At 35.9% G+C, this 18,882-nt stretch overlaps 2 protein-coding genes across 3 annotated transcripts in view; both read right to left on the bottom strand.

Moving 5' to 3' along the window:
* Positions 1-12,342, bottom strand: part of pde4cb (phosphodiesterase 4C, cAMP-specific b) — a 67,552-nt gene extending 55,210 nt beyond the window's left edge. For both annotated transcript variants that reach the window (XM_047810561.1, XM_047810565.1), the window contains exons 1-3: positions 12,108-12,342; positions 10,302-10,352; positions 206-414 (exon numbers count right to left, since the gene is read on the bottom strand). In XM_047810561.1, coding sequence (XP_047666517.1) covers positions 206-414; positions 10,302-10,331 — 239 coding nt within the window. In that variant the 5' untranslated portion in view covers positions 10,332-10,352; positions 12,108-12,342. The remainder of the gene's footprint in view (positions 1-205; positions 415-10,301; positions 10,353-12,107) is intronic.
* Positions 12,343-13,925: 1,583 nt separating this feature from the next.
* LOC113646119 (A-agglutinin anchorage subunit-like) lies at positions 13,926-17,728 on the bottom strand. Its single transcript, XM_027152132.2, has 5 exons — positions 17,194-17,728; positions 15,698-16,075; positions 15,146-15,307; positions 14,538-14,701; positions 13,926-14,429 (listed from the first exon to the last, which is right to left on the bottom strand). The coding sequence occupies exons 1-5, from the start codon at positions 17,246-17,248 to the stop codon at positions 14,373-14,375; spliced, it is 816 nt and encodes a 271-aa protein (XP_027007933.2). The 5' UTR covers positions 17,249-17,728; the 3' UTR covers positions 13,926-14,372.
* Positions 17,729-18,882: the final 1,154 nt, after the last annotated feature.

Here is an 18,882-nt window from a genome sequence, read left to right as displayed (position 1 = left end):
TTGTTCAGTTCTCTGAACAATTTTAAGATTTTCACTCCTTTCTCTGGTGGAGGCTTTCAGAGCCTCTAAAGGCTCAATCAGATGTGCTGGACCCTTCAGAATAACAACATCTAGTCCCCTCACCTAAAGAAAAAACTATCCAATCAAAGCTAAAACCATATTAAGCTAAACACCATAATGTCTAGTACGACTGACAATTACTGACCTTTGGTTAGCGTCTGAAATTTGTGTCCCGAGGTTGGCCAAGGCAGATTTGTACAGGGCCTCGAGGTCCAGCAGCTTCTTGGTGTCCAGAATAGAGTGACGTCGTGAGAGTGGAGGCAGCAGTAGTGGCCCTGAGAACCTTCGGCGCACAGCATAGCTTGACTTGGTCCCTGTCTCTGGTACACATAAACCCAGAGAATCACGGCGCCTCTGTGGATGTGAACAACATACATTGAGAAATGAGGACTAGATTTTGATTTCTGTGCTTGTAATTAACCAAACACAGACTTCATGTCAAGTTAGTGTTCTTAATATAATGTCAGCCATATCTGAGTGATCATATGGTGTAGTGTTAATGGTGAAAGGACTGTGTTTATTGTGCAAAATATCTGTTTGATAATATTAAAAATGAAGAACAACTGTAATGAGTCTGTCTGTGTTTTCCTTTGTTGGTGAAAGGACTGTGTTTATTGTGCAAAATATCTGTTTGATAATATTAAAAATGAAGAACAACTGTAATGAGTCTGTCTGTGTTTTCCTTTGTTTCTGCTGTCATTCCCTGCTGTTAATTGTTGGCCCGCCCACTTATTTGTTACCATGGACATTAATTGCACTCAATCTCCTCCCCAGGTGTTTTGTCCTAGTCTTTGATCGTCTCCGCCTTGTGATTGGTTCTTGTTCACTATATCTACTCTGTTTGTCCACTTCCCTGGTGTTAGTCATTGTTGGTGTAGTATGTTGTCTAGTTATGTCTCTGTCTCTGTTCCGCTCAATGTTCTGCCTTGTTTGTTGTTTATTTCTTGTTTTGATTTAGTAAAAGTTCGAACTGCACTTGGATCCTCACTCGCCTTTGTCTAGCCATGACAGAAAATCAAAACAAGAAATAATAATCATTGATATCATGCAGCTTTCATTAAGGATATGTTTATTTTTATTTATATAAGTATATTTATATTTTTATTTATGGAAATCGCCAGTGCTTTGAAACATTAAGAATGTTTTCTTCCATCAGGCCAGTCATGGTGGTCTATATTTACATTTAGTAGTTATGAAAAACACAGAAAAAAAAAAAAAATTTCCTCAATTCCTTTCTTGGACAGTTTTCTTATAAAGTGACCCTGAAACTTTCTTGATAGGGAAACTCTCTGTTATAGGCTTCTATTTACACTAGAACCATATGAATTCCCCCAGAGGAACAAACCACAGGAACCTTTTAAGAATGTTGTATAGAGATGCACATGAATAAACTAATTTGCATGAATAAGTTTACATAGGAAAAACATATGATGGTAAATATTAGGAGAGCATATGAAATCCAACTCAAATGTCACAGCAGAGTGGAGGTCATCCAAGAGTGTCCAGTTGCTCATGCATGAAGAATAGGGCAGATAGCACCTGCCTCTGTGTATGTGAAGGGCAGTCCCGGGTCTTGGAGGAAGCACATGCTTGCCCCACCCTTCCAGGTTTATAGCTGTCATGTGATAAGCGATAGCTGCCCAGTTGGCGGGAATTGACCAAATTGGGGAGCAAATAGAAAAAGAAAGAAATTCCCTTGTTCTTGCTCATAGATATTTTTGTCGATGAGATCAGGTTGGAAAAATGTCTTTAAATCAGACATAAAGAAGTATAACAAATTAAAAGCAAAGCTAGTAGGGACAAGTGGGTTCACATCCTGCCAGAAAAATGACTCAAATCAGGAATTTTGCTTCAAAAAAATTCCTCAGAGCAACATGTCACTACAGATTATTGCAAAGATCATAGGAGATTTAAGACTATGCTAGACAGGTTTCTCCACAACCTTAATCAAAATACCAACCCAGGGAATATCTTCAATAATGGCATATATCCTTCCAGTGCGGTTCAGGAGACATGTACATTCAATACCAAACATGTTGAAGCTGTTTTGATAGCTGGTGATAGACCAAAACCCCTCAATAATACACTTCAGAGTGATTTTTTATTTCATTTTTAAATGGATGTAGATATAAATATGGAGCTTTAGAGATGAACAGGGTCACTAAACACAGTAATTGCTGTATTATGTGGATGGAAGGTTGAAGTTTTTATTTTAATTATTTTTTTTTCAGAATTGATGGATTTTATTATTATATTATCATTAGAAATCTAGCTTCAAGGCATAAGATACACACACGCACAAACACACACACACACACACACACACACACACACATATAATAATATATAATATATATAAAATAATATAATAATTAAGTGATTTTGTAGAAGAAAGCTTCATCAGTAGGGAAGACTTAAGATACACAGTATCTCGATAACACAATTAATCTTACTTACATGATTAAATCTGTATCATTTAAATCTCAAAGTTAACAACACAATTCTGCAGACCATGTGGTTAAAACAAGGCCCAGCTTGCCTCAACAAAAATTGTGTGATCACAGTTAAAGAGGAGACGGGTGCGCAATCACACACACACACACACGCACGCACGCACTCTCTCTCTCTCTCTCTCTCTCTCTCTCTCTCTCTCTCTCTCTCTCTCTCTCTCTCTCTTTCTCTCTCCAACCTTCTTTTCCACATTGTGTTGCCTCTGTGAGCCTGAGAGGTGTTAAACTATTAGGAAAGTGTTAAAGCTACACTAGAAACAGAAATAAAAAACCCCACAATATTACGAAATCCTTTTCTTTCGAAACGACAAAAGTAAATTTCACACTGCCATTCCCGATTAGCAAGGCACTTCGGTCAACAATCATATACAATATTTTGGGTACAGCTGGTATGTTGACATGTAAGCCTAGAACTAAGGTTGGCTTTATGACGATCTTTGGAGACCGGTTCTTTAGTGCAAGTCAGTATGTTGAAACGGGTGATTCACTGGCAAGGAATAAATGCCTTATTCAGGCAATTAATTTACTGCAACTGAAAGGAAACAGAAATGGGATTCTACTTCATCAGTTCAGTTCAAGTGTACAATGTTCTGTTCTTAACAGATATACTTCAATCTTGAGGCTCTTTCCATGTCATCAGAATTCAACAACATTTATAATAGAAACAGCCTTGCAATTACACTATTCATTCATTCATTCATTCATTCATTCATTCATTCATTCATTCATTCATAGTAACTCTTAGTAGCTTTGTCAGGATCAAAATGTAAGAAGTTTTAAAATTAGGCTACTAGTTGTTTATTATTTGTGAACCAGAGTCCACTAAAGGTGTTAGAACATACTGCAGAAATGATGGAGTATAGTGGTGTACAGATAGGGCTGAATAGGCACATCCATTTAGTGGAATAATAGAAGGAGTACAATTGAAATGGCCATGCAAACCTAAAAACATAATGCAGGCACAAGGTCAGGTGATCAGCAAACAGAATAAAGGCAGAGACAGAGCTTTCAGGAAGGATCAATAACAGCGATGAAAACCAGGAGTGAGCTATCACAGTGACTGAAAAAATGACTGATGTATACTGCCAGTGCCGTTTGTTTAATGTAATGTAATGAACGCCAAGCATGGAAATTGACATGACTGATATTCTTCCACCAGTATGTTTACACCACTGTGTGATGTTCATCTGTGTATCCCAAGCTCTCACCAGCGGGGCCTGGGTTCGATTCCCTGGCAGGAGACCAAGCTGGCTACTGGGAGGTTGCAGAAGTCAGTGCACAATCACAGAGTCAATCCAAAATATGGAAGATATAGAAGGGTTGTGTCAGGAAGGGCATTCGTAAACACAAAACCTTTGCCAAATCAAAATATGTGGATCAGTGATCCACTGTGGTTACACATAATGGGAGCGGGTGAAAGAGGAAGAAGAAAACACAAAAACTCAAATTGTGCTAAAGCTTCAGGGTAAAGATAAAACTGAATATGACATTCTGCATTATTCAGAATGAACAGATGGGTTCTAAACAGAAATAGATATACTGTAAATAGGAGGGTTGCTTTGCGATTGGGATCCTGTTGGCATGAACACAGGTGTATTTTTTTTTTTTAACTTTGTTGAAATAGAATCAGTTCAATTCTTTTGAATATTTAATGCATGTACAAACAAAAATAATAAATGCATGAACTAGATTAAAAAAACAAACAAAACCAAAACCTTGATTATTAATCCCTTGAGATGAACTTGAGTAACATAGCTGGTTTAGGGGTTTAAGGAACTGTCATTGCCAGAATTCAGACTATGCTTACTATGATGATTGTGCATTTCTACTTCTGTTTCTACTTTTTGCAATGTTATTCAGATCAACAAATCCAGCTATAGTGTATTTATGTTACAACCCTTCGTAGGACTTGCAGCAGCACCGTGGATCTATCACATAGCTTGCAAATTGCAATACATGGCATTAGCAAGCTTGAACAAACTGTTCATAACAATCTACTCTACAGTATATCCATTCAATTTACAAAACCCAAAGAAAATACAAAAGCTAGTAAATAATAGTAAATACGTCACTCTGCAGAGACTGTCAGTGACTACTACTGTATATGAGAACTGTTTCCATACCAATCGTTTATTCTGAGTGCCAGTATTATAAAGTGATTTGTAATTATATCTGAGTCTGAGTACTTTTGCTAGCAAAGCATTAGCCAGATACATATTTATGCTAATACTGCCTTCTCTTTCCTTAACATCAGCACAAATCCTTTCAGTTATGGATGCTAGTCAATTTTAGCCCAAACTACCACTATCTGGATGCAGGATTTAGAAATGAATTTTTGATGTATTTTTTATTTGCTGTTTAAAAAAAAGAATCCTATGTTTTCTATGAATAATGTCTGGAAGGTTTGATTGTTTTACATGGCATTCAAAGTGTCCTAGTGTTCATCAACCTCAGTGAACAAAGCAAACACACAGATTTGTCTCTATGCACCTTTGCTTTCTGCTTGGACATGAAACACTAAAAGGCAAACTAAGATAATTATAGTTTTATGCTAAATCACATTTGTCCAGGTTTCCCTTTATCTAATAGACTGTACAATAAGGTATTATTATTGGTGGATGTGAGGGAAAAATTTATCAAGTGTGTTAATTCGGCATATGTTTACTTTAGATCTACAAATGGCAAAAGGAAATTTACACCACCTTTGATGAGTTATGTTATACAGCTACTCTGATCACTGCATTGCACTGAATTGTTTAATATTTAGTCAATATTCACATTAAATATTCAGGGCTGACCTATTTTTTCGCTTCTCTTCAACAAGAATTTATGAAACAAGCCTACTGTGTAAGTCACCACAGAATGGGACTGAGGTCTGACTGTGCATCCATCTGCTCAGCAATAAGGCAGAAGCAACATTGCATTTTAGCATCCATGACTGATTTTATCTGGGGGCAGAGAGGACACCTAGGGCTGTCAAAAAGACTGGCCCATGAGTAAAGCAAATCCCCTGTTTTCTTTTTCAGGAATGGTTATCTGTAAAAACGTTTATACAGTTGATTTCTGAAATCTGACCAGAACGTGTTAGATTAATTTTCTGTTACAGTAGCCAATAATGCTGGACATGCTTTTTTGATTACATTATCTTTTCTATTGTCTATTCTATCTTTTGGCCACGTGCTTTCGTTTATGTTTTGTGTTCACGTGTCTGCCCCGGCCTTGTCTCTTCCTTCCCGCCTCTGCACACCTGTTCCTCATGTCTGATTGTTATTAGTATTTAGTCGAGCCACGTTGCCTTAAGCAGCGTGGAATCCTCTGTTATGTCATCTGTTGTTTAGTCTGTGTCCTAGTCTGTGTCTCTGTTACACTATCCTGCATTTGGATCTGTTTTTATCCCCGGCTACTGACACATAATAATAAATCAAGTCTTTACTTAGATTTACTACGATTTGTTATTTAAAATGAACAATTATGGATTCAATAATGTGATATCAGTAACAACCCTTTTTTGTGAAGGTTCCACAACAAATAAAGGTAACAGGTAACTAAACTGTATGGATAAATGTATGTGGACACATGGACAACTACACACATATCGTTTTCCCTTTTGCTGTTATGATAACCAAGCACATATGAGTAAGCCTGGGGGCCAGTCAGCATTCCAGTTCATTCCAAAAGTTCTCACTGAGGTCAGGGCTCTGTGCATGACAATTGAGATCTTCCACTCCAGCCTCGGAAACCATTAATGTCTTCAAGGACGCTTTGTGCACAGGCCCATAGTCATGCTGAAACAGGTTTGAGCCTCTTTAAAGGTAAGAGTAAAGGGAAATTGTAATGCTACTGCATACATTTTGGTTCTTAACCATTTCTATGGTTATGATTTCTATGGTTTCTATGTGGTGATAAAGGGACTTGAGAGACCTCAAGGCCTCATATGCTCCTCTGTGGCCAGCACACTTGACCCACACCAAATCCTGGAGCCATCAAATAGATCAATGTATGACGCCATCTCCCATGACCTCACAACACCTTATCTCATCTTGACATGGGAAAGATGAATTATGGGAGACTATGCTAATGATATTCCTGCTTGGGGTGTATGATACGCTTGGGCAGCTGGGCCTATGCTCCTCACTCTGCTGTTAAGGCTATTCTGGACTTTTGGTGGAGCTCCCTTAGGCTATGTCTTAAGCCCTCTGCTGTACACAAAAGACTGTATAGCACATGACACACCAACACCATTGTGAATTTTGCAGATGACACAGTAGTGGTGGCCAAAACCCTGTCATCCCAGTCCAACAACCTGTTCCTAAATGTCAAAAGGTCCAATTAATTTGGGAGCAATGAAGGACACACAGCTTACACACTCAATGGTACACCAGTGGAAAAAGTAAGCAGTTTCAACACCTTAGTGTACACATCGGTCAAGGAGCCATCAAGGCTCTGCACACTTCTACTACACTATAGAAGGTAAGATAACATCACTGCCATCTACTTCAACTGAGGACGTTTAACCTCACCTCAGATACACAGCAGTCCTTCTACACCACAAACAGAAAGCATCCTCACCTGGTACATGAACTACAGTGCTGAGGAACTCAAACCCCTGCAGTGGGTGGTGAGGTCTGCTGCACGGATCAAAAGGTCAATACATGAACAAGCCTGATGAACATCTCCACCAGATGGTGCAAAACTGGAAAATGCATCCACAGCCACTGGGTCACAGAATCCTGAATTCATGACCACCGACTCCTTCCAACTGACATTAACATACGCATATGACATTAACACATACATGTGCATATTTTCTATGATCTTGTTTTGTTTGCATTGTCTTTTACCGTACAGTCATTGAAATCGCCACATATCATTTCACTCTACCTTTGCACCTGCTACAAATACACGTGTAACTGATAAACCCTTGAAACTCGAATAACTAGTTTTGAATGCGTTTTCTTTTATGCTGTCTGTTTTTTTTTGTGTTCACTTACAGTTGGTCTATAGATGAGAGACACAGATAGCAACAATAACTAGCGAGATATATCCTGCATGTATTGTAAAATTTTAGGATTTTGATGTAGTATATCTTTAACAGAATTATCTCTGGTACCATAATTCTATGGCGGTGACCACACAGTAAATATTCAAGGCAGATAATGACACCAAACATCAGGATATCATTTGCACATACATACAAGTACATATCTAAATACAGAGACAATGATAGCATTCATTAAATGTAAAAAAATGTAGGCGCTGGGTCCATGTACATTGCATTCACGTCATTTTTTTTATTTTGATCTGAAATTCTAAAGCAAGCAGCTTTTTACACACTAAATTCAGAAACAAATTCATCTTTCGTTAATAAAAAAAAACCTTCCAATTGGTTCGCCTGACAAATTTAAGAAAGAAATCAGATATTTCTGAATTCAAGCATGAGCACAATTGTATTCTATCTAGTTATTCTTCCGCGTTTCACTGCAAAATAGTCTGGAATCCGATTGTGTTTTCATAAGACTTTTATTAGGTAATTCTTTAAATTGTAAAACCTGACGCTTTTATCGGCTAGCATGTCAACCTCCTTTACTGTCACTCAGTTAAATTTGTTTCATTCATCAGCCTTTTTTGACCCAATAATTGCTATTATATACAGTACTTTACAGTATGTCCAGGTCAGGGGTTAATTGAGTTAAAGAAAAAAATTTTTTGCCACTTTTTGTGCAAAAGGTTTTTTTTAAACATAAAGCTTTGTGTACACTTTTTTTGTATTTCAAATCACTTTTTTCAGTCTTGAAATGAAAATGAATGAATGCAAAACCATACAGAACAGTGCCTGAATAAGCAGCACATAAATGAAGATAAATCACAATTTGATTATTTCTAACTCCGACACGACCTCTCTAGCTCGAAATAAATTCAACAACACAGTAATAAAACTAGAAGATGCATTGACGCTACGCCTCTCTCTTTGTTTGTGTCATGAACTCCGCTCCTCCGGGAACATCGGCAGGGAACCTCTTCATTAAATGTCATAGTCGAAACAGATCTGATTAAAGACTAAATGAAGGCCATCAGAAAGCAAATTAGCATGCATTAAAAGCATCAGTGTTTGATGAGCAGTAATGATTATTAACTAAATATTCAAAGATATGCGATGTAACAATTAATAAATCCACATCAAACTAATTGCTTTGTTAGTTCCTCTGATATCAAGTACGACTCTGCGTGACTTCATTTACACATTTGCACTGCCTCCATGACTGATTATGTAAGGAATAAATCATAACAGGGTTTTCGGTTGTAACTTTAAGGAGTTTTTGAGGTGACCTGACACCAACCTATTGAAAATGATCCTTTTCATAAGAGCACACACACACACACACACACACACACACACACACACACACACACACACACACACACACACACACACACACACTCACACACACAAACACACACACACACACACACACTCACACACTCACACACACACACACACACACACACACACACACACACACACACACACACACACACACACACACACACACACACATATACAAATATACATGAAGTTTATCCAGACTTTTGTCTAGATCGCTCATTATTTTCCAGTATTTCTGGAGGCCTTTATATGTTATTGAATAAAGAAGAGGAAAGAGGATATAAACAAAACTGCAGGCAGTTCAGATACTATATAAGATACTATTGAGGAAGGAAAAACTTGGAAGTAATGCTATTTGAATAAGTGAATGAATTAAATAATGAAATAATGAATATTAATTCCGCAGCATATATTACTTGACCGATTTTGTTCGTTGTGATAATGAATGAATGTATGTCGCACATGACACACAAAATATTTTGTTATGTCTTCATTGTTCTATAATCAAATAATCAGTAACTTATATCTCCATTTATGTAACAGCTATAAAGTTCAAGTAGGTGTTGGCTGCTAACTTCAGACCTTTGACATAATATGATATTCACTGCGTAAGGAGTAAGACTTGAGTGAGTCTGCATGTTCATATCACATTCATATGACTCATTTCTATTTGAAAGCCTTTCTATCAGAAGCACTATATTCTTTCAAATGACCAGCAAACAGCAATCTGATTTGTTAACCTGTGACAAATTCCCAATATGTTACTAAGACGAAAAACAAAGTTGTTGATATCATCAAAGTTGTTGATACGTACTTGATATCAAAGATTTTACACTGAATAATTTATCAGTTAACAGCTGGCAGTTCTCCAAAAGCTAATTATTCAGTGTTGACTTTCCTGACAATGTAGCATATTGCTGATATTTTCTTGTTGTTAATTCCTCCGATCCAGCAAATTTAATGGAGCAGTGTGTGTACTCTGTACTGGGCTTGTATGGAGAACGTGATTGTTTGTAGGTACTTAACGTGTGTAAGATAAGCCTTTACAACAGCATGACTCCCTCCACCCACAATTAATGCAACCTGTATGCATGCATATCTGAAAGAAAACGTAGCTCTTTGCACTCATTTACCCAGTTGCCTTTTGATTTTAGGTAGTAAAGTGTAATTTTATATGGGCAAAGTCCTATTATGTGCTTTATGTGCATAGCTAATGAGCTACGTCACTTTTCCTTTATAAGGTATGACCATTATATACAACAAGTTTACTTAAACTTAAAATCGTTGCTTTCTGGGTGATTCATGTGATTTGCAAATGGATTACAGACATGTAGGATGTGGGTTACCTCTGTTGGCAGGCGAGAAGACATTGACATGGAATTTCCCCGCTATGATGCCTACAATAAGAAAAAAATAAAGGCAGAGGTTGAGTTAGAGGAATAACTGAGCTTCAGTCACTTGACAGAGGTCAAATTTCAACAGCATCTTAGTAGAATCATAAACACAAAGCAAGCACAACCTGCAAGCTCACGAAAAAGAAATGTAAAAAATGTATATGAACAAATCGTCCGTTATAATATTAACCCTAACCCTATGCACATCACAGTGCCTTCATCTGTTATCACTTATCACCGGGTGTCATAAATCACACCCATAAGTTCTTTTGAAGTGTCAAGCGCACTGACGCAGATTAATACTACTACACAGGGTTATAAAGAGAGCTGAGACATAACAGTTCAGCCTATGACTCCTTCATAAGGTGACAGGTGACGTCAAATATATGATGGTATGTAGATGGTATGTATGATAGTGGTCTGTATCAAGATTGCTCAGATTTGATCGGTTAATCTTTTTTGTTCAAAATAATGAAAAGCAGAGCACTACAATAAGACTGGAAATGCAATTTAAAAAGATCTTGAGTACACAATTGCATTCTCATCAAGGCTTAACTAACAGATTGAATGAATAAGTGCTTGACCTGTTTCTGGCTCGCAAATGTCTTCCAAAATGGCTTTTAAATGGAGTGCATTGATTTCGAACCCTTTATAGTGTCTTTGACTGAATCGCTTAATGGTCCTCTATTAAACAGAGACATCATTACTTTTCCATTATGACAAGGTGCTGATATTCGGATTGGAAGAAGCAGAAAAAATTATCTTTTCTTTTACAGTACATGCTTGGCGCAAACAGATGCTATAAGTAAAAAGCCTGCTATTATAACTTCAGCACATAGTCAGATACCTTACTGCACAGCGAAACATTTATAAATACATAGTCTGTGTCTGTTATCCTACACAGGGTGCGAGCAGGACACAAGGCAGATGACACAATACCCCACATCCTCACACACCTACTCACAATTTAGAGATGCCAATCAGGCTTAAACCTTTAGACATGAAAAATCTACACAGATACATGGCTAAGACAGAAACCCCTATCATGTTTCTACTAAATGGCACCCCAGAGGTGTGAAGAAAATGTTCCAACCACTAAGCCACCATGCACTGCTGCACACCATACATTCACACTAAAGTTTATGCACAGGATGCATTTTTTAAAGTTTGTGTTTAGAATATATTTCTCTATTTTTTTTTCAAATGAGGATGTAGGTATTTTTCCGCATAACAGGACATGTTTAAAACAGCAATTGATATGCAGCACATGCATTCCAGATGTTGCATTAAAACTGATTTTTTTTTGTTTGTGTAAAGGAGACTCTCAAGGGATTTTCTGATGGTAATCACTCACAGCTTTTCCAAAACGGTTCTACATGGAATGTTTCTTTGAAAGTGAAATGAAAATCCGCAAAGGTTAAGATCTACAAAGGACATTTTAGAGTTTCTCTGATGACCAAACTAGAGAAAGGTGCTGGATTGAAATTTTTAGCATTAAAAAAACTTCAAAACATGAATGAATGAATGAATGAATGAATGAATGAATGAATGAAGATGAATGAGTTGGGCGCTGTAAATGTCATAAGACTCTCGTTTCTAACATCAACCTCATGTTTCAAATCTGAAGGAAGTGCATTTCAATGTTATCTAAATTCAGGAAGATTAGTCCAAACAGTTTTCAGAGGTCTGTAACATTCACTTAAGACTACAGGAATAAAAAAGGCTGACTATTCAAGAATAAATAACTTTGAGACTTACTTAAAAGATGTGTTGAAGAAAGCCTTGAAGAAATCTGTGTTGAAAGTCTTGAGGAAATCAACGCCACAATTGAGACTAGTTTTTGTTTGTTTGCTTGTATTTTCAGAGTTAATAATTTCTAGTTAGACATGCTGAAAGGCACACGGAGTGAAAGGAACACTGGCGCATTATGCCTGACTACATTTTTATTCACGGCAGGTCCTTTACTTGCTGTCAAACTTCAAACTCTGAAGCAAAAGTTCACTGCAAATGACGCTGGTTTGGTCACGTGGCAGGAAATGAGTAACTCCAGATGTAAACAAAGTGCACGCGCTCCTTGGCAGATCGGGGTTGCTATTCTTTAGCTTTGATTTGTATTTGAAAGCTTGAGTTTTTTTTTATTAGCTCACCATGACGAGTTTCAGGTAAGGTGCTTTGTAACAATAAGTAATTGTGAACTCCAGTGAAGCAGCTTCTCAGCTGTTTAGTTAAGGGGAGCCTGAGCCCACAGTAGCCATAGATATTTTGCTTAACAAGATTGGATCCAGATGTGAGCTTTTTCTGCTGTAGCTTATACGCCTCAAGGCTTGCGCATTCTGGAGATCTTTGTGTGTGAAAATTGCAGGAGACATGAAAAAAAAAAACACTGAGAGGAACCAGACTCAGAAGAGAAGCCATTCAAATTTTGGGTAACATAGCTGTATATGATACAGATAACAAGTGCAATTGTGTAACCAGAAAATTATGAGGTTATAAACACCTTTTTGAGTATGAGAGTCATTTATGAATTCATTACAATCTTAACTTAAAGTCTCTCAAATAGAAATGTTTCTAGCAAATGAATTGCAAATGAACTGCCATCTCTTGATGTTTTTTTTTTTTTTTTTTTTTTATGTAAATGTTGTACCATTCACAGTATTCTCATGGTGATCTTTTGGTTTCTTATGTGGAGCCATAATCAGAAGTAGAGAGTGATGGTGACAAACAACCAGAAGTATAGCAACAGGATAGATCGGCCAGGTCCAGAGAGTATTTTTCAGTTTAAAGCAAGGATATAATAAAAAAACAACAACAATTGAATCTACATATACCATAATCACTTTCTAGTAAAATATACATACTAAAGTTACAGTACAAAAAAGTAGTCCTGAAGGTACCACTCCAGTGCCCTTTTTTCTGGGCAACAAGACCTGGGTTCATCCCCAAGCAAAGCAATCTATAAAGGTGAGTCTTAGTTGTCTATTGATTTATTAATTAGATTAATTGTTTATATTTCTATATAAATAATGTAACCCCTGTGTGCACTAACATATTAAAAGTTTTTTTATTGTGTATTATTATTCCCAAAGATAATTAAGTCTCTTTTTTTTAATATAGAAATTTCTGTCCTAAATCCCGTCTGCCATGTTATCATTTTTCATTTAGTTGGGCGTTATATCTACCCTTGCATTCTTTCATCCTAAGCAAGCGCTTTATTCTGGCCAGGGACCTGGAGTCTATCCCAGGAACACACTGTCAATTGGGGATACACTCCAGGCTATCACAAGGCACTGTGCACACACACACACACACACACACACACACACACACACACACACACACACACACACACACACACACACACACACACACACACACACACACCTACTGTATGGAGGATTTAGAGTCATCATTTCCTTTAGTGGAATGTCTCCAGAGCCCCCTGGAGGAAGCTCATGGATACAGAACATGAAAAACCCACAGACAGAAACCTGAACTTTGGGACTCTGGAAATGTGAGGCAGCAATGTCACAATGGTTAATGTATCGATTACATTAAAAGACACTAACTCTAAGTATCTCTTAGTATTCAAAGCTATGCGGAAACATACAGCACTTTGTAGTTTTATTTGTAGTCTCAACAACCTTGCAAACATGACCCACAATAGTTTTAACAGGAAATAAAGTCTAGTTAGTGAAAATACCGTATCATGGGCAAACAGAAATGACACGGCTCAATGATAAACTCACAAACTTACCTAAACATACACACACCCATGCTTGCTCTATCTCTCTCTACTGTATGTCTCACATACTCAAAAGCAGACATATAATCGTAGCATGCTGTTATGATCATGTGAATTACCCGAACAGACTCATTCGAATATGAAAAGAATTTAAAAGCATTCAAATGAAATCATTTATACTGTATTACTTTAAACATATATGATATGACTCTATAACTTCATCCATTTCCCAGTCTGCATATACACTTTCAGTTCTGATGCCCACATGATGAAAGTCTTGTTTATTTTGGAGGATATTGAGCAAACGGTGCACTCTCGTTCACCTTGCTCTGCTGGGACTGCAAGAAAGAATGAATAAAAGATTATATAAAACTAGTTTCCACATTTTGTTTGACGATGACTGAAAGTCAATCATTACTAAAGGTTGTGAGCAGTTAGAACCTCACCATCGGTAAATCTTTTAGCCTTTCAAACTGGGAATTTCTTCTGTAACTGATGATCTTGGCAAGCGCAACCACAAGGACCAAAGCCAAAACTATAAAGAATATGCACAGGATTGCAACAAGACCTGGGTTCATCACCAAGTTGTCTTTTCCCTCATTACCGGAAGCTGTATCAGAATATAAGAATCATATTAATGTATTGTAGCAACAGTAGTCGACATGTTTTTATTAACAAACCTGCTTAAATAAGTAATATGTGAAGCAATTCAAACTGAAATAGTGACTGAAATTGATAGAAACACTTAAACGTTTTGCTGTTATTAATACTATATGCATTTTACATAAGTGTTTTTTTTTAAATACATTCATACTGTGTTTGAATTTGCTGTATTGTCTTGCCTAAATGTGTATACTGTATACTACTACTACTACTACTACTACTACTACTACTACTACTACTACTAATAATAATAATAATAATAATAATAATAATAATAATAATAATAATAATAATAATAATAACGAATCCTAAATGATGTTCAGAATGGTTCAGAAGAAACATTTAAACATTTAAAACAAGTGATAGAACCATTTTAGGTTCAGTATATAACCTGAGTTTGCGCTGACTTCTCCTGTTGAAGCAGCTGCTGATGTGGGTCCTTTAGTAGATGACAGGATGGTTATTAATGAAACGACTTTTAACGATAAATCAGTGGTTTGACTGATGTTAGTGACCGCTGAAGCCTTATTGGTTTGGTCAGTAGTTGTGATCTCTATGAAAATACAAAAAAAATACAATTTTGAAATTAGTAATGAAACTAAACATGGTTTAACATGTAGATATGTATAATAATGTTTAAAGTAGATATTTAAAGTCTGGGGTTCTGTACTTGGCCAGTCCAAGCTGAAAAAAAAAAAAAAATCTATGTAGAATCCTTGAAGTGCAGTGGACCTGTTATATTAAAATGGTTCGATAATTCAGAGAATGCATAAGGTACCATTCTTATTCCTATAAATTTATACTGTTTTCATTTACTGGATCTTCCTGTAAATAACAACAACAACAACAACAACAACAATAATAATAATAATAATAATAACTATTGATATTATTATTATTATTATTTTAGATTTCATACAGAATCGTTCTTTATAGTTTGTACCTGAATGTGAGACTGCACTGACTGTTCCTGTTGAAGCAGCTGTTGATCTGGGTTCTTTAGTAGATGACAGGCTGGTTGATAATGACCCAAAAGCTGTGGTTTCACTGCTATTCTTCATTGCTGAACCTGTACTGGTTTTGCCAGTGGTTGTGATCTTGACAGTTGTTGCTGTGGGGGGCTGAGAAGATGTTGCTGTTTGATTAATGCTAGTTGCAAGAGATGTCCTGCTTGTTGGATGTTCTTTACTCAAAGCAGAAGTTGAGGACACCGTGCTTGGAGAAGTGGTGGAAGAATAGGTGGAGGTCAATTCTGCGCTTGAAGGCTGGGTTCTTTTGGTGGTGGCTTGACTTGTAGTTTGATTCATTGTAGTTGTGTTAACTGTGGATCATGGTGAGAATTTTTTTTAGCATTATCTTGAGCAGAGATTAGTGTCAGTGATGTGTATAATGCAGCAGTTATTGAATAACTTGTACATGCTAATTTTATGCCACAGTGTCGCTGAATTCTCAACTCTGATTACTCAGAAAGAATTAATTCATGGCAGTTCTCACAATAATGCCAGCTGATGGGTTTATATTTATTGTGCTCATTTTAACATATCATTTTTACAGTAACATCTGATTCACAGGAACTTGAATCAGACACGCCATATAAACTAAATCTAATAATAAACTGATCAGAAAATGTTTTGTGAATGTACAATTACTGATACGCTTTCCTGTTTATTTATAGGAAACAATTATCTTTCGATTATTTAGCAGCTATGGAATTGTCTCCAGTGTCAATATGTTTCCTGCCAGAACACATTTTATTCCTTTTAGGATTTCTTTCTCATCTTAACATCAAGAAAAAGAAACATATTGAGGTTGATGGTTGAGGAGTGACTTTCTAGTTAGAGTTATAGTATAGTTTTTATATAGCTATATTATGACACCAGCACATACAGTACCTTGTCTTGTGGGTGATCCAGAACATTATAACAAAAACAAATGGTATAAAACATGAAATGTTGTTTATTAATAAAGTAAAAAAAAGTTACAATATACAAATAATAATAATAATATATATATATATATATATATATATATATATATATATATATATATATATATATATATATATATATACAATTTACAACCCCAAAGTTTATTATTTTCTTATAACAGTTCAACCTGTCATATTTTATTCCTTATTTCTTTATCACCTTATTTCTCTTGCACAGCTGCATGCCATAATATGGCTTTCATATCCAACAAAGAAACTTCCCTTTAAATATTAGCAATCGTGATAATGAAGTACCCAATGTGGAAATGAATTGTCAATTACTGGCATAAAATAAAATGTACATTTCCAAATCTGTATACACTGTTATAACAGCATTCAGCTTCTTAATTTTTGCAATTTGTGCATTTGTAATTTGTGTATTTGTAATCTAAAGCAATATACTGTATCTACAGCAGTCCCATAAAATTATGAAAAATACCCAGCAGGCTTACCTTGTAATATGATGAAAGTGATTAGAACTGTGATGAAATGTAACATTTTAGCCATGATAGTAAGCAAGCGTATCCGAGATACAGAAGCAAGCCATAAAACAGATTATTGACTGATGTCACAGAAACCACACTTCTTAACAGGATGTGGCAATCTAGAAGAGGTGTGGTTTCTTCCCCGGTGGCATATCAGCAAAATCTCACTCTGGTTAGTCACTGTTTGCATTTATTATACAACATGCCAGTCAGGTGTACAGTGAAAAGTCTTGGTGTAAAGAAGTTTTTAAAAAAAATCATTTTAGGAAATAAATAACAGACAAATCGAAGACAACAGGTTTAATTTACAGCATGTTTAATGGCAGTACATTAATAATTAATGGGCTTTGTACCCTCTAACAAGAAGTGAAACAAACCACGAGCAATGTTTCACATACAGCAGAAAAAACACCCACAATTACAAATATACGTTAAAAACCACTGAACAGCATTCATATGTATTTTTCATGTTGATGAACGACTTGTTTTATGCGGTTAGAAAACAACATAACCACACCACATGACGCAAGACAGTTTACCTACGTAATATAATGAAAGCAGTGTTTACATCTCTAAGGTGACGTAACACTTTAGCCATGTTGTTGCAGCTGCAGCATAGAAACAGCACGTCAGCAGTCTCATAACAGGATGTGGACATTAACAGAGGTTATTTGCACAATGAATGAAAACATTGTTTGATTAGAACTTAATTTTTTTTCATTATAAAGAGTTCTAGTTAAAATACACACAGGCAAAGATGTACAATAGCATTAAATTTACAGGACAAACTCGTTACACTTCCATTTAATAAATTGTTTCCAGTAGAGGGCATAAACATAAAGGAAAGCATTTTTTTCTCCTCACTTTATTTATTTATTTTATTTATTTATTTGGCCAAAACAGTTTCTCAACAAAATTAATATTTTCTTCCTTTTTTTCATTTTTTCATTTCCTTTTTAAATAAATTGTTTTTATAACTTGTACTTACTGCATCTTAGCAGTTGGTTATTGAATATTGTGAGTAAATAAAAGTTTTAATTTTTCTCATTTTGAAATTTTAAATTATTTGGTAACAACAAAAGAAATAAAACCATAAAACCATTTCTAGACGCATTTTTTAATTTCAAGCTTAAAATGGTCGATTCTAGTGGAATATAATTTTGCAGAAATAAATTCTCAAAAGTAAACAAAACGAAAAACTAGAAAAACTAGCAAATTACAATTTCAAGTGTAAAATAAGTAAAATAAAATCTACACATTGTTTAATAAGATTATATTAAAGAAATTTGTTGATATAGCCTCCAACTTTTTAAATAAAAAAAAATCTATGTGTGGGTTATGGATTTCAGTGGCAACACAAGGTTCAACATTCAGACCAAAGCTCTACAGACATTTGCCATCTGGTAAATTGGAGCTACTCCAAAAGCTCCTCATTACATTTTATTTTACAGTCTACCAACCTTTGAAAGGTCATCATGTCATTATAACCCCTATGGGTTCCACTGGGGGTCAAAGACAAAGGTCAAACTATGACCTTCAGCCTGTAAAGAAGACGTGATGACCACTTCACTATGGAACCTCTTGGACAAAGGTCCATATTGGTTGAATGTACATATATGTCTTAAGATGCTGTTAATTAATGAAAGAAATGCATGA

The sequence above is a fragment of the Tachysurus fulvidraco genome, chromosome 2 (assembly GCF_022655615.1).
Source record: "Tachysurus fulvidraco isolate hzauxx_2018 chromosome 2, HZAU_PFXX_2.0, whole genome shotgun sequence".
NCBI classification, from domain to species: Eukaryota; Metazoa; Chordata; class Actinopteri; order Siluriformes; family Bagridae; genus Tachysurus; species Tachysurus fulvidraco.
This window is presented reverse-complemented; position numbering and strand designations above follow the sequence as displayed.